This window comes from Panthera onca, chromosome A2 (genome assembly GCF_046562875.1).
Source record: "Panthera onca isolate mPanOnc1 chromosome A2, mPanOnc1 haplotype 2, whole genome shotgun sequence".
Taxonomy (NCBI): domain Eukaryota; kingdom Metazoa; phylum Chordata; class Mammalia; order Carnivora; family Felidae; genus Panthera; species Panthera onca.
In genome coordinates this window covers 61,931,604-61,947,546 of record NC_138340.1, presented here as the reverse complement: position 1 = coordinate 61,947,546, position 15,943 = coordinate 61,931,604, and the positions used below count along the sequence as shown (strand labels likewise).

General features: G+C 58.4%; 1 protein-coding gene and 1 non-coding gene across 9 annotated transcripts in view; both read left to right on the top strand.

Moving 5' to 3' along the window:
* The first annotated feature begins 11,211 nt into the window (after positions 1-11,211).
* Positions 11,212-15,943, top strand: part of TBRG4 (transforming growth factor beta regulator 4) — a 64,262-nt gene continuing 59,530 nt past the window's right edge. For 2 of the 8 annotated variants that reach the window (XR_009609909.3, XM_078442630.2), the window contains exons 1-4: positions 11,214-11,308; positions 11,912-11,990; positions 12,572-13,043; positions 15,160-15,477. Coding sequence is in view for 7 of the 8 variants with exons in the window: in XM_078442630.2 (XP_078298756.2) it covers positions 12,630-13,043; positions 15,160-15,477 (732 nt within the window). In the remaining variant the exon portion in view is untranslated. Of the gene's footprint in view, positions 11,440-11,911; positions 12,017-12,571; positions 13,044-15,159; positions 15,478-15,943 lie in introns of all 8 variants that reach the window. The other 6 variants (XM_060632055.3, XM_060632054.3, XM_078442631.2 and 3 more) reach the window with 5 other exon arrangements.
* On the top strand, positions 15,656-15,791 carry LOC132679978 (small nucleolar RNA SNORA5). The gene has a single exon (XR_009610455.1). It is a non-coding gene; the product is annotated as a small nucleolar RNA SNORA5 (small nucleolar RNA).

Genomic DNA, 15,943 nt, shown 5'->3' with positions numbered 1-15,943 from the left:
ATAGGGGAGGAGCTGGGGGTGAGGGGAGGACTAGAGGAGGGAAGGAGAGGGGAGGGAAAAGGAGAGAGGAGAAGGGAGGGAAGGGGGAGGAGAGAGGAGGAGAGTAGGGGAGAGGATGGGGAAGGGAGGGACAGGAGGGGGAGGGCATGGGGAGGGAAGGCAAAGGGGTGGGGAAGGGCAGATGGGGTGGGGAATGGGAGGGAAGGGGTGGGGAGGGGGGAGGGGAGGAAGCAGGGGAGGAGGAAGGGAAGGGGAAGGGAGGGGAGAAGGAGGGAGAGGTCCAATGCAGGACAGCACAGCTCAGAAGGTGTGAGTGGTCCTGGAGAAAGGGACTTGTGCCCACAGGTCCCACAGACAGCAGGCCATGTCCTGGGGAGCGGGGGGCAGGTGCACTCAGCCTGGCCTCAGACCCAGCGTCCAGGCAAGACAGAGCCTGAGTCTCAGTGTAGGGGAGGCGCAGAGAACAGGCAGAAGGGCCAGCAGAGGGCCCTCCAGTGAGTGACAGTGGCCTCCCCGCCCTCTCTTCCTGGGCTCGGTCTTCTGACTCAGGCCTGTCTGCTGCCTCCTTCCTGGGCTCTGGTGCGGAAACATCCCGTGAACTGCCAGCCTGGAAAAGCAGAGAGGCTGCAACTCACTGTCGCTGGCCAGGATCCCAGGGGTGATCCACCTGGGCCGGGCCTGGGCTGAGGCCCCAGGACTCGGCCAAGAGGGTGCTCCCGGGGCCAGGTGGACACAGCTGGGGGCCCGAGTGGAAGTCTCTGGACCGAAGCATCTGGAAATGCACGCAGCACAGGCTGAGGGCCCCAGGGGAGTGCTGTCCAAGGTGGAGGCCCCCTGCCAGGCGGCCAGGTGGAGGAGTGCAGCCTAGACCAGGCAGCCCTAGCCCACAGTCACCTTGGGGCCCCCTCCCTACCCACCCTGGGGCCCCCTTCCTGCCCAGGTCCTCAGGGAAGAATGGAGGAGGGGTCTCACCCTGACACCTTCTGGGAAAAGCCCTTCCTGGTGACCCCCCCCCCCCCCCGCCCTGCTCTGAGTACAGGACAGGCACGTCTTCCGGGGCCTGCAGGGCCGTCCGGGACAGGGAAGATGTGTGCCGTCCGTCCTCTGCCCTGCACTTCTTTGTTCTGTTTTACCTTCTTCTTAGTTGGTATCGTCATCCACAAGAGGATATTGGTTTCGGGTGACTGATGTTTGCAAACCTTGGGAAGTGATCCCCACAATGTCTCATTACCTCCGTCACCTCCTGACAAACACTCTTTTCTTGTGATGAGAATGTTCAAGATGTACTGTCCAAGTGACCCCCCCCAAATGCAACATGGTTTTGTGAACCGCAAAGACCACCCATCACGCCCTTCTGCCCCCCTCCTTGGTCAGTCCTTTGCTTGATCCTGGCTATGAACTGGCAGTGCTTTCATAAGGGAGTGGAATCACCCACCTTATCAGGAACTTTTTTATGTTTTAAAACGTGACCCTGACGCAGTGGCTGTCCAGCCTGGCGCCCCTCCAAGTCGGAAGCCCCACAGTGGCTGGGCAGGCACCAGCCTCTCCTCCCCCACGGCTCCTCCCACTGCATCCTTTAAAGCGGGGCCGGGGCCACTGGCCACCATCCACCATGGCCTGCCACTGGCCACCATGCGCTGTCTTGCCAGCCTGGCCCTGGTCCTGCTCGCCCTGGAGGCTGCCGTGGCCCTGGCCGCGGCCCTGGCCTTCACTGTGCCAGGTAGGCCTCAGCTACCACCCCAGGGGGCACCCAGGAGGGCCCTCCGACCTCCCTGTCTCAGAGGCGCTTCCCTGACACGCACCAGGACAGCACCGGGATCGGAGGAGCAGAGCAGAGCAGAGGAGGCAGAAGAGCAGGGCAGGGCTCTGCCCGGAGACCCCCATGCGGCAGGGCCCAGGCCACTGTAAGACAGCTAGCTGAGCGTGGGGGGGCCTGTCCTTGGCCCACTGGGTCTTAACCCCACCTGCTGTCGCGGGCCTGGGGCAGGCATATCACGCTCCGGCAGATTCTTTTCCTTACAAGAAACGGCGTGTCAGGGTGCTAGGTTCCCATCCTGGGAGCGGCGCCCACCCACCTGCCTGTCCCGTGCGCAGGGCAGGCCATGTGCCCGGAGCTCAGCTCCTTGGAGGAGGACTCCTGCGTCGTCTCCTGCAGCACCGATGATGACTGCCCCCAAGGCATCAGATGCTGCCCCACTGCTCCTGAGTGTTCCCCGTCATGGGTAACAGTCACCCCTGTGCCCCACGTCAGACCCTGTCTGGTGGAGGGAGGAACCGTCCACACCCCCTCTCAGTGGCCTGCCCCACAGCCCCCTAAACTCCACCAGGCAGTGACCCCACCCACCTGCTGGCCCAGCCACGGGGCTCCGCTCAGGGTCCCCTCCCTGAGGGCTCGGCTGCCGTCCAGGGTGCCGTACAGTGGTGTGGGGGCCCCCGCCGGGACCCAGCAGCAGGGTGGGCCACTGGGACCTGAAGGACTGGCCCGTGTCTCCGCAGCACCTTTGCAAAAGGCTGGCCGCTGCCCCCGGGTACCCGTCCCGCTGGCCCCCGAGCCCTGCTCAGAGAGCACCGAGTGCTCTGTGGACAGCCAGTGTGCAGGGAGCAGGAAGTGTTGCTTCAGCACGTGCGCCATGCGGTGTCTGGACCCTGCGACAGGTGAGCGCCCCAGACCCGCCCCAAGGACACAGCCGCTGGCCCCTGGGGCTGCCGGGCAGACAAAGGCGGCTCAGAGACCTGGCTGGCGGGATTTGGGCCGGCCACCCGAGCAGGGTCTGTGCCTTGGCCACTTAATCTTGCAAGGAGACCTGGCTCGGGAGCTGGGAAATTGCTTCCTGGCTACCTGTGACCCCACCTTCCTGCCAGTGGGCTCTGGTGAGGGCCGGGGAGGGGTGGGTGTGGAGAGCTCGCTGGCCCACCTGTACACAGCGTCCCTCCCTCCCCTGCCCCCACCCTGCACCTCTGAGGCCTCCATGTCCCCTGCAGAGGACCCCCTTCAGTGATGGGCTTCCCCAGGAGTCCCTGGCTGCCCAGAGTGACCCACCTGAGCCTGCCTGGCAAAAGCCTTCTCTCTCGGATCCAGAAAGCCCAAGATGTTTCCTACCTACTGCTAATAAAAACCCACTCAGCTTCATGTCTCTCTGTTGTCTGTCTGTCACATGTCCTGGGCACCTCTGGGCAGGGGCGGCAGACAAAGCACACAGGCCTCTGGGAGCTCCGGGCTGTCCACCGGCACTCGGGGCTCTGGCCCTCTGGGGTCTGGCCCCTTTGAGAGGCGTTGCTGGCATGGGGACAGGAAGAGAGTGGAGTCTGCAGGGAGGGCTGGGGCTTGGAGGTTGCCACGGCCTCTCTCCACGGCTTGTGTGTGGCCCCCACCCACTTGGCAGTGTGCAGAGGGCAGGCGTGCTTATGGTGAGTTTCCGCACAGACACTGCTCCCAGGAAGCCCTGTTTAGGACCTGCAGTGAAGCACGTGCACCCCACCCAACACCCAGGGGGCACCCCAGAGACCACTGCGGTTCTGATGCTAGGCCTCCCCAAGTTCCCACCAGGCTGCCAGCACCGCAGACACCTGCCCTACACCCTGACTCACTTAGCTACCAGCCCTGGGGTCTGACGAACCCCAAGCTACCAGTCCGGGGATCCCACAAACCCCAAGCTACCAGTCCCGGGGGGGGGTCCCACGAATCCCAAACTACCAGTCCTGGGGGTCCCACGAACCCCAAGCTACCAGTCTTGGGGTCCCACGAACCCCACAGCTCCCATAAGTTGTGATAATGACCCACAGGACTCTGAAGGCACAACACTTCAGATCACACCCTGTGATAAAGGACACAGACCAGCAAAGCCAAATAAAGGCCACACATGGAAGGTGGGAGCGGAGATGCAGGAGCCTTTGTCCTCACTGGGCTGGGGCGTGCCACCTCCCAGCACGTCCACATGTCACCAACCAGGAAGCTCCCTGAGGTTTTCTCAAAGCTCCATTAGTAGGCATTTTGATGAAGCCGTTGTTGACCAGCTCAGTCCCCACGTAACCACACGGTTGGCTCCAGGCCACCAGCCCGTCCTGTGCCATGAGGGACCCCTACCCCAGAGTCACCGCATCTGCTTAAACTCAGGCGTGAGAAAGGAGTCCTTGCAAACAACACACGACACTTGCATCAGCCAGGAAACCACAAGGTGTTGAAGCGCTGCTCCAGGAAGGGGACAGAGAGAGACCAGAGCTCCTCACCATGCCCCCATGCACAGCCAGCCCAGGGGAGCACTTTCCCCCAGCCTGGCCCCAGGTCGCACACACTGAAGCCACCTGTCACATGCCAGACAACATGTCAGGAGCCAGGGAGACAGGACGGATCGTCCCAAATAAAAAGGGCTTTCACCAGTGGCTGAATTTTGTTCCTGGACCATTCTCCAGCAAAAGGAAGCAGGATTCCTTGGGAGACGCCGTTGAGGAACAAAGAACAAGGCCGTGGGGGACACCCTGTGTCAGAAAGTGGGAGCCAACCTGCAGCCACCCCCAGACAACCTTGCCCCCCCCTCCCCAGCGCCACCAGCATGCAGAGAAGAGGAGGCTCTTCTTAGCGGAAAATGCTAGTCAACACATCAGGGGGGAGAGAAGGACTAGAAACCCACCATCCCCAACTCCAAAGTAATCGTTCCTCCAGCCAAGCATCACCAGACGACCCAGATGACCAGAAACCCCTGCAGAAACATCACAGTCTCAAAGCAGCCCCGCTATTCACAAGGGGGAGCTCCTCCCACAACAGAGAGCTGGCCCCTAATTGAACCAAGGGATCAAACCTGGCATCCTAGGACCCACCATGGCTGTGTGTCCCCGTGCAACCCAAAGGGATACGCACCAACGGTCTTCACGAGGATGCCGTCAGATGACCGCAGCTTCCATTCAGGGTTCCAGAAGGGGATGGGGGGGGGGGCCTGAGCCCAGTCTGGGCAGCTGGAACCACCCAGCTCACCCTTCCTCAAGCTCAGAGTGAACCACCCCCATGCTGGAGAACTCCTCCCCTGCAGAGAACGCCCATCCCCTCCATCCCTGCGTTAGCCCTACATCCAGCTTCTGTAAGCCTGGTGCCCTAACATCTGCCCCGCAGGCATACTGGGCACTGATGTCATGCTTGAGTCAACTTACCTAGCCCACCCCCACCTCCCCCACAACTGCCCCAGGACTCCTCTCCTTCCATGGGGTAAGGGGAACACTTTTCAAATGCAAATCAAAGGATGCAGAGCCCATGCCCCAACCCCCTTCTCTCTGGGGTCTTACCATCCAGGCCACTATCCCCAGCCCTCCTCCCCTCCCAGGGGCAGCTAGGGGCAGCCCTTCCACAGCAGAGCATGCTAATTATTCACACTAGCCAGTCCTAAGCCCGCCTGCCCTCCCTTGTCTGGTGCTCTCCACAGAAACCACAGCAGAGGTCCGTACCACAGTGACCCCACCCCCGCCTCCTGACCAACCCAGTGCTTCCCTGTGTGACCCTGCCTTGTCCCTGAAAACCGTGACTCATACATTAGAGTCAACGGCAGTCCTCTCCTGATCTGTTGGCCTCACCAGACCCAGGACTTTCTGTTAATAAAGATATTTTAAAGACAATCGCTTTCAGGGACTGGAGGTCCATCTCAGAGAAGACCCGGGGGCATGGGGAATTGTCTCCCTCCTCCACCATCTCCCACCACATGCTTACGGCGGCCAAGCCCAGAGCTCCCGGGCCCTACTAGGCTGATCTCCTGCCCAGGCCACTAAGCTCCATCCCCCCAAAGTGGATAAGGTAGAGGAATGGACAAGGAAAAATGGAGGAGTGATGGTGGAGGAGGAGAAGAGATGATGGAGAAGGAGGAGGGATAATGGAGGGGGAAGAGGGATGATGAAGGATGATGGAGAAGAGATGATGGAGGAGGGGGAGGAATGATGCAGGAGGAGGGATGGAGGAGGAGGAGGGATGATGCAGGAGAAGGGAAAGACAAAGGAGAAGGGGGGATGTGTCAGTCTGTGGGTTTTGGGGACCTGGCTGCTGGCAGGATTTGGGGGTTGGGAGGGCAGAGGGCTCATTATCCTTCCCCAGTTGGGAGGGAGCCTCCAGGCAGGATGGAGAGGCACTGGGAGTTCAGGTGTCTGTAGGAACCCTGGGTGCTCACTCTCCAGGTGCCCTTGGGCAGTCCCCTCCACGCCCTCCCTGGCCTCAGTTTCCCATACATGAAAAGCGTGTGAGGGACAGGTTCATGTGCTGGGCAGAGCCGGGGCCAGGCTGACCAGCTCTGATTCCTCCTCTTCAGGAGTCCATGCAGGCCCTGAGTGAGGATCTTCTCCTGAGAGAGGAAAGCCCTTTGGTGGAGAGTCCCCAAGACTGTCCCCAGGCTCTGTGATTCTGCAAAGCTAAGACTGCTTACAGCAGGAGGAGAGAAGAGGCACGGGGTGGGGGTGGGGGGGGTGAACTCTGGAGGAGGGCAGGCAGGAGCTTCCATACATCTCTCGGGAAAAGTTGCCCAGGAGGCGATGAATTCCGCAGTAACACAAGTGATGTGACGTCTGCCGGGAGGGGCTCAGTGCCCAGGGTTTCCCCCCGGCGCTGGGCTGGACGCGCTCCACCCAGAGTGTGCCAAAACCCAGCCCCGCAGAGGGCAAGCAGGTGCAGGACGGCCCCACGTCCCCAGGGAGGCCCAGGAAGGCCGCATCATGTATGGCACCTCTAAGCAGTCGTGTCTCCGGACACCAGCCAACCCTAATGCCCCTGACCACCATCCGTCGTCAGCAAGCGTGTTGGACAGAAGGACTGAGGTCTTCCCAGCAATCCCTCCTCTCCCTCAAGGGGAGACAAACCCATCTCAACCAGTGTTCCTGTGAGCCTGGTGCTGGCCCACCAGGCTGGGAGGGGGCACGGGAAACGGTGGGTGGTAGGAGGTAAGGAGGAGGAACAGGGAGGGGCTCTAACGGAGCAGAATCGGGAGGGAGACAAGAATGAACAAAACCGCCGCTTCTTCCCCACATCCCCACATCCCCACATCCCCACATCCGATCCATCCGGCCCACTGCCTCTGGTGGTCCAGGCAATGCCATGCTTGAAGCTCAGGAGTATGTTTGAACACATCCCGCAAAGTAAGATCCTCTCCACCGGCCCGCAAAACGGAGCCGCTACATTTCCCCACCCCCCACCTAGGCCAGGAGCTCCTCTCTGCAGAGTGTGGCCAATGCATCTGGCCTGACCAAGAGTCTCAGAGCGTGGGGCTACCCTGCCAAAACCTGACCGTGGCCGCTCTAAATTAGCCCCCAGGCCGACACTGCTCCCGCTAGAGTGAGGTCAGAGGCGGAGCTGAGACCACCTCTAGGGACCTCCTGTTTGCTCACTCATGGGAGAGGCTGCCATGTGGCACAGGGGCTCTTGGCGGGGATCTCCGGCCCCCAGCCGTTGCAGGGGAGGTGCCCCCCTCACAACCCCCACTAGCAACAGCGACAGGAACCCCGACAGAGGAAAGGTACGTGCGCTCAAGCCTGAGACTGTCTGTTCCCCCACCCAGCCATCCTCCCCCCATCAGGTTCCCCAAACGTCGGCAGCTCTGGCCCAAGAGGAAAGAACTAACAAGATGGCAACTGTAGGTTCCCCAAAAACAGCCTGACGGCGAGGTTCACTGCCAGCAAGTCCTCTTAATGGCCCGCCACTTTTTTTTTAAGGTACCAGCTTTACTGAGATACAACTCACATGACGGATATTTACCCCTTAACGTGTAGAACCCACCGGCTCCCCATACCTTCACAGTTAATCGTGCAACCACCCAATCCCAGAATATTTCCAGCACCCCAAACAAATCCCAGACCCATTCATCACTCCCCATCTTACCCAACATCCACAGCCCCCTGGAAACCACTAATCGACCTCCAGCTCTGTGGACTTGCCTCTCGGGGACACTGCACACAAATGGAATCACACAGGGAGTAGGCCGTCTGGATTCCTTCATCAAGTGTAATGTTTTCAAGGTTCTTCTAGGTTAACTTGGGCTGACTGATATCCCACAGTGGATATACCGCGTCGTGTTTGTTCACGCATCTATTGGTTAGCATTTGGATTGTGCCTGTTTTTTGACTTTTATGAAAAACGCTTCTGTGAACATTTGCGTACAAGTTTTTGCACCGACCTGTTTTCAGTTATCTGCGGTATACACCTAAGTGACACACAGTAATTCTCTGACAAGAAACTGCTAAGCTGTCTTCCAAAGCAGCCATGCCATTTCACATGCCCCCCAACACTGCCTCAGCGTTCTGATCTCTCTACATCATCGCCATCGCTTGGTATTTTCTGGGCTTTCCTGTTGTTCTAATTGCAGCCATCCAAAGTGGGTGTGAAGGGGCCCCTCATCGTGGTTCTGATTTGCATCTTCCTGATGGCTAGGGATGCTGAGCAGTGTCCACGTGCTCCCCAGACTTCCATGTATCTTCTTTGGAGAAACATCTACTCAGATTCTTTGAGCGGTTCTTACCTGGGCAATTGCCTTCTACTGTTACATCGTAAGGGTTCTTTCCTCAACATCATCGTTTTGAGACTCACCCATGTCCTTGCCAGCACAGGTGTTCATCGCTTTTTCTTTTTTCTTTTAATTTTTTTTAACACTTATTCATTTTTGAGAGACAGTGCGAGCAGGGGAGGGGCAGAGAGAGAGAGAGAGGGAGACCCAGAATCCAAAGCAGGCTCCAGGCTCTGAGCTGTCAGCAGAGCCCAAGATGGGGCTTGAACCCACAAACTGTGAGATCATGACCTGAGCTGAAGTCAGACACTCAACTGACTAAGCCACCCAGGCACCCCTCATTGCTTTTTCTTAATGTTCATTTTTTTAGAGCAATTTTAGGTTCACAGCAAAACTGAGTGAAAAATACAGTGAAATCTACCTCTTGTCCCCTCCGCACACCTAGTCTCAACATCCCCCACCAAAAGTGCATTTGCTGTGATCCATGAACCCATCGTGACTCATCACGACCACCAAACCCCACAGTTCACATTACGGTTCACTCTTGGAGTATACATTCTATGGGTTTGGACAAAGCTGTAATAGCCCATCCATCACAGTATCATGTGAATAGTTTCATTGCCCCAAAAACCCTCTGTGCTCAGCCCATTCATCCTTCCCCATTCATCCTTCCCATCCTTCCTAACCCTTGGCAACCGCTGGCCTCTCTACTGTCTCCACAGCTTTGCCTTTTCCAGAATGTCATGTCCTTGGAATCACCCAATGCACAACCTTTTCAAATTGGCTTCTATCACTTAGTAACACGCATTTAAGGTTCCTCCATGTCCTTTCATGGCTTGATGGCGCCTTTCTTTTCGCCACTAAATAATATCCCATCATCTGGATGCACCACAGCTCATTTATCTATCTGCCTCCTGAAGGACACCTTGGTTGCTTCCAAGTCCTGGGAATTATGACTGAAGCTGCTGTAAACACCCGTGTGCAGGCTTCTGTGTGGATATGTTTTCACCTCCCCCAGGTGAACCACGGATCATGGTTGCCGGACTGCACGGTATCCTTTCAGACTGCAGTCACAAAATACCATAAACTTTGTGACTTACAAACAACAGAAACCTGTTTCTCACACTTCTGGAGGCTGGAACTCTGAGGTCAGGGTGCCGGCACGGTGGAGGGGGGATGTCTGTCCTGTAGTATAGACTTCTCGCTGGGTTCTCACATGGTGGAACAGCCAGGGGCTCTCTGGGGTTTCTTCTGAAGCCTCCACTCTCATGACCCAGTGACCTCCCAAACGCCCCACCTCCTAGCACTGTCACCTTGAACATTAGGTTCCACATATGAACCTGAAGGACAGAAACATTCAGCCCATTGCACAGTAAGAGTATGCTTAGTTTTGTAAAAAACAAACAAAACAAAAACTAGTAAACTTCAAAAGTGACGGCACCATGTTGCAGTTCCAACCAGCACAAATGAGAGCTCCTTCTCCGCCACCCTTACATCTGAGAACAGAAACCAAAACAGTACGAATAATAACAGCAAGAGGAAAAAAATAACAGCAAGTAAACAGGGAGAAGAAAAACTCAGGGGGGAAACCCCTATCATCAAAATCCTTACAGGGGTAAGACAAAAGATCGCAATAGTGAAAAAAAAAAAAAAATGTAAAAAGGAACATTCAGAAGCCAAAAAAGGAGCTCTTAGTAAAGAAAAACGTGTGGACAGGAACCTTCAGGAGAAGAGCTGGAAGCTAAGGAGGAAATAGCTCAGAAGGTCGAGCAAAGAAATAATGAGAGAATAACAAAGACAGGATGGGAAAACCAGGGAAAACCAGAAATTGGTGTACAAGAGCCAGTATTCAAACGTGGGCATTTTGGAAAGCCAGATTAGAGGAAATGGAAGAAAGGGAATATGAATAAACAACAACGAACTCCGGCCCGAAGACAAGTGCTTTTAGGTTGAGGGCCCATCAGGTGCTCAGGATGGAGACTTGCATCATTGAGAAATATCAGAAATCATGACAAGACACAAGCTTTTAGAAATTAAAAACAAAGCAAATTAAAAAGAAGAAGGAAAGAAGGGAGGGAGAGAAGGAGGGAGGGAAGGAGGGAAGGAAGGGAGGGAAGGAAGGAGGGAAAGAGAGAGGTCACTCTGCCTGTTTGAAGGACTTGTCCACGGGCAGTAAGGGAATTTGATTTTTCACTTGCCTTTGTTTCCCAAATCAAACACGTGGAATCTTAATCCAACAACAGAAAACAAGGCAATTACTAATTCAGAGAAAGTGAAAAAGCGTGGCAGGAAGGGAGATCAAGCCCGCAAACGGACTGCAGGTGCCTCGTGTGCTTGGCTTACCCGCACTTTAATTTTTTTCAAAATTAAACGTCAACACTCTCAAAAATCAGAAGATTGCACATAAAATTCCAGATTAAAAAAAAAAAAAAATCCGGCAAGATGTGGGCAAACTGCCTGCAGGACCTCAGGCCGCCCTGGACGCCGTCCACCCCATAGCCACCCCACACGCTGGGGTGCAGGCCGGAGGGCGCCGAGCCTCCGGCCGCCGCTAACGGGGATCTTTGTTCCCCTCCACCCCCCCCCCATTGCCCAACTCTCTCCTCTCCGCTCCCCCTCGCCTACTGCGCGCCCTCAGCAAAGATGGCACCCGTCCGGAAAGGAACAGCCAGCGTGACTTCCAGCTGGCTGCGTGCCCTCAGCAAAGATGGCATCCAACTTGAAAGGGTAGTGGCGTGACTTCCGGCTGGGCGGAGCGAGGCGAGGCTCGCTTCCGGCGGCGCCCAGAGTGACGTGACGAGGGCGCCGCGCGGCGTGGTCCGAGGACAGTGCGGGCGCGCATGGAGGTCAGCGGCGGCCCTCGCGGCGGCAGCTCAGGTCTCCCGGCGGCGGGGAAGGGGCTGCGGGGCGTGGGTGCCGAGGGCCGGAGGGCGTGGCCGGCTGGAGGAGACCGGACAGGCGCTCCGGGACGCGGGGGGTCAGGGGGCTGGGCTGGCGGGGTGGAGACGGGTTGGGGGGGCCGGGGCGCGGCGCGAGGTGGGGGAAGGAGCGGCTCCCGCCCGTGTGCGCACGCGCACCTCCACCGCGATCCCGCATGGTGACCCGCGAGCGGCGCGCTGACCCTCGCGTCTCAGCGCGCAGGCCCCCGCGCCTTGGTGCGGGTGCGGGGTCTGCATCTGCGGGCGGAGCTTCGGGGCCGGTGTAGCCCAGTTTCGCTCCTGGACCGCAGCTCGCTCCCCAGATCGTGGGATCGACCGGTCGTGACTGTTTCCGGCTTCCCTCTGACCGGGCTCAGCGGGGTGCGGGCTGTTACCTTGGGGCCGGTGTTCTTCCTGAGCCTCTTATGCTGTGTAATTAGACTAAGCGTTTTACAGCGGCAATAATGCGCTGGCCACGACCGGGTTCCGGGAAACCGAAGGTCGAACACGCTACGCTCTCTGCTTTGGCAGGCGCGCGGACCCCGTCACTTGATCGCAGAGGCGGGCAGGACTGAACAGTATCGGGATATGTGACACACCCCTGGAGGAGGTAACGTCTTGCCTGGGTGTGGAGAGGTGATGGGTGATTTTGTGGGTGCTGTGCTGGGGGTGGGGGGCAGTCGCCCTGGCTGGGTCTATTGAAGGTGCAGGGCCTGTCGGGATGAGGGAGTAAACCCAGGAGGTCATTCTGAGCCACGTTGTGAGGCTGCGGGATGTGGGTCATACGTCCAGGGCTTTCCAGGAGCAGTCTGATGTGAAATATCGTCTTGTGTTTCTGGAAGTCCATCATTCTTGATCCTGGGTTACTTTTAAAGTAAATGAAAGGACACTGTCCGATCTTGCGGAGACTCCCACCTAGGAACCCCGGGGCTGAACCTGGGGATCTGAATGGTTGAACTACCCCGTAGGCAATTGTGCTCTCCAGCCCTAGCTGTAATGCTCCTGGGGTTGGCATTTGGTTCCATCCTACAGCGAAACAAAAAGCCTCTGCCCCGGGTATGGGGCAGGCAGAAAGCAGAGGTTCTGGCTAGTGTGGAGAGTGGCCACAACGTTGTGTCACCTGCCGTGTTCTCGGATCTCTGACTCAGAAGCTGCGCCTGCATCACCCCTTTCTCTCCTTTTCCTCTTCAGGGCTTTGGACCTGGACCTGTTCACTAGGAAGCTGCCCTCCCTTGCCACCCAGGCCATCATGGCAGCCCGCCTGGTGAAGCGATGCGCGTGCCTCCTGAGAGAGGCCACCCTTCTGGCCCCTGTGGTGGCTCCGGTAGGCCGACTGAGGCTTGCCAGCGTGGCCCATAGGACTCTGACTTTCTCAGCCACCTGCCCCAGTTCCCACTTCCCAGGCCCCTTGTCGGGGCTTGTGGAGAAGGAACAACTGTCTGCCCCCTGTCCAGAGCACCAGGAGGTGGAGCGGCTCATTGAGAAGGCTACCCGGCCAGAGGAGCTTCTGGAGCTGCTCAGTGACGGTCGCTGCCTGCAAGAGAGCCATGCGGCCCTCATGCTTATCCAGCTTTCTCGCCTGCTGTCTGACAAGCCGGAAGACAGAGCCTCGCTCGTGCAGGATGCCCGCTTTCAGCAGCTTCTCCATCTCGTTGACAGCCAGGTGGGTTTCTAAAATGTTCTCTCAGGGTTCCCCGTGCAGAAAACAATGGCACCAGAGTCCAAAGCAGCCAGTCACTTTGCAGGTATAGATGGGAACTGTGCTGCCTTGCTTAGTCCTCTCCGTCCTGTGAGAAGTTTTTGTTGTATAGAGTCTAGGCTACTTTTGCTTGCTGTTCCCCACTGATCTCAGAGCGGTCCCGTTAGGTGAATGTTGCCATCCTTCCACCGTCCTTTCAGCAGCACACGGGACACAGAAGCACAGGAAGCCGCACTGGTTCCACCCGGTTCCTTGGGTGCTCATCCCCTTGCCAGGGGATGTGGGGTGACTGACGGGGAATCCCAGGCAGCCGGGCAGGGTGGTCAGACCTCAGGCCCTCTCTGGGCTGGCTGAGGAAGGACTCCCTTCAGCCAGGCTGTTGGCTCCAGTGCCAGGGGCCCGTGGCACTGGCTGCGTCGGCCCTCACTCCCTGCCTTGGTCCGTGCTACCGGGAAGAAGCCGTGCTTCCGACACTGAGCAGGGAACCCTGTATTCAGTTGTCCGAGAGGATGGGGAGGAGAGGCATGGATCGGGGTGGCGGTTGCACTAACAGTGTTTTCCAAACCAGAGGCTGTGAGAGTAGTGGATGTGGCTGGCTGGTTTTAATGAGATAGGGTAATGGAGAAAATGCCAGAATGCATGTGTGGTAAGGGGAACATGGCATCCTGGAATCTCTTGCTTCAGTTAGAGGTGTGTGCTGGGGTCAGGGCACCAGTTTGCTTCCTGGTGATGCCATAGCTGGTGACAGTTCACTGAGTCCCTTCTTGTTCCGAGGCTGTAAGCCTGTAATTGTCAGTGCACATTTCACACGCACGGAACCGAAGCAAGTTCTGGGAGACGAGGGCACCAGTTTGCTTCCTGGTGATGCCATAGCTGGTGACGGTTCACTGAGTCCCTTCTTGTTCCGAGGCTGTAAGCCTGTAATTGTCAGTGCACATTTCACACGGAACCGAAGCAAGTTCTGGGAGACGAGAGTGAACCTTGTAACAGAGTCGTAAGCTGAAAGCAAGTGGGGACCAGAGTATGGGTAATGCGGATGGTGGCCAGGCTCTCTTATTTGAAAGTGTCCCTGCTGTCACGGAGCATGCGTGTCTCCAGCTGCCCAGCCCCTCCACGCCACCTTCCCTGTTTGCACTCAGCCCCCCCGCACCCCCTAACGGGCAGAGGCTGCATGCTGCAGGTGGAGCCGCACCTGGACCGCGGGGTCCTGCACCGGACTGTGACACACTGAGAACAGGGGGCCCCCTTGTTCAGAAACAGGCAGGCCCCCAGGAAGAGGGAAGCTCTGCCGTGCGCACTGGGGCTTTGGGGACGTCGTGGAGCCCAGCGTGAAGCTTCACGGCGTGCCGGTGTCTGACACGGTGCCGGTGGCAGCAGGTGGCTGGCCAGCCACTCCCCCCTCCGCCCCACTCCTCGCTGGTGCCAGGGAGTGTGGGGTAGGCAGGACTCTGTGACACCTGGCCTCTCTCTGCCCGCATATCAAGCGCTTTTTCACGTAGCTTCACGCGCGCCCCTGCGTGCTGGCTGGTGTCAGCAGCAGCCCTGGAAGGTGGGGGTTGGCGGGGTGCTGATGCCTGGGCATGCTCTGTAAGGATGTCACCTTTGCTGTCCTCGGTGGTCGCATTCCCAAGAAACTAAGTTTCCAGAAACCTTAGGACTGCTTTGTGGGAGAAAAGAGGTTCAGGGTTCGGGGTTTGTCAGATGCGATGTGGCCGCTGCTTCTGAAGAAGGGCCAGTGGGTCTGTAACACCTAAAAACTGTTACCGTCGCTACAAGCAACAGAACAAGCGGGTTGACAAAACTCTTAGTTCGGAGTCTGTCCCACATGCTTTCCCCTGGCTTCTGGACTCCACGGTTTTGCTTGGGTTTGGGCACACGGAGCCACAGCGAGTGTCTGTGGTCTCCCCTCAAGGGAAATCTTCTGACTCACACAGGGGTCCTTGCTCGCGGGTGACCCTGCACGGCTGACCAGGTGGCGCAGGAGGTAGACTTGGTGGTGGGCTGCAGACCAGCCCAGGGCAGGTGGGGTCCCGGCTGTGACTGCCCCGTGTGTGTCCCCTTCCCCCCCAACCCCCACCAGATAAGTGCTGTGTGGCACGGGACCCTCGTGAAACTGCTCCGCAGCCTGTATGCACTGGCACTGCCCGCGGCCTGCAGGGAGCTGCGCTCGGTGGAGCAGGAGGTCCGCTGGCGCCTGCGCAGGCTCAAGTACAGGCACCTGGCCTTCCTGGCCGAGTCGAGCGCCACGCACATGCGGGAGTCCCCGGAGCTGCTGGCTGAGCTGCTGCTGCACCTAGAGCGGCGCTGGACGGAGATCGATGATGGCCGCACTGCGGTGGCCCTGATGGCGAAGACGGGGCACCTCTCTGAGCCGCTGATGAACCGCCTGGAGGACAAGGTACTGCGGCAGGAGCCCCGGGCAGCTGCAGGCGCACCCCGTGCCCACACAGTGGACCTAGCTAGCGGGCTGCCGGCTCTCCTCCTCTCCCCGGAGGGCCTCGGGGGTAGGGCAGAGCCTAAGCCGCGCTCACAAGGGGGCTCCGCTTAACACTTCTGGTGATGTGCCACACGCCCCCGGCAGTCAAGTCAAATTCGGCCCCCGCTCCTGTTGTAGCGAGAGCTGGCCCAGGTGGCTGCCACAGGAAGCTCGCAGCTCATGGGCTCCGGGTCCCTTGCCCTGGGACCCGGGGATAAGTTTGGCTGCAGACAGGCCACTTCGGGCCCAGGGGTGCCCCGACTGAGAACCGAGTAGGCCCGCACGGCGGGGTACTGGGTTACTGAGCTCAGGTCCAGTCGCTGTCCTGCAGGGGCGGCGCTGCATGGGATCCCCGGCCTGGGCCGCCGAGCTGACCCTGAGGGCTGTG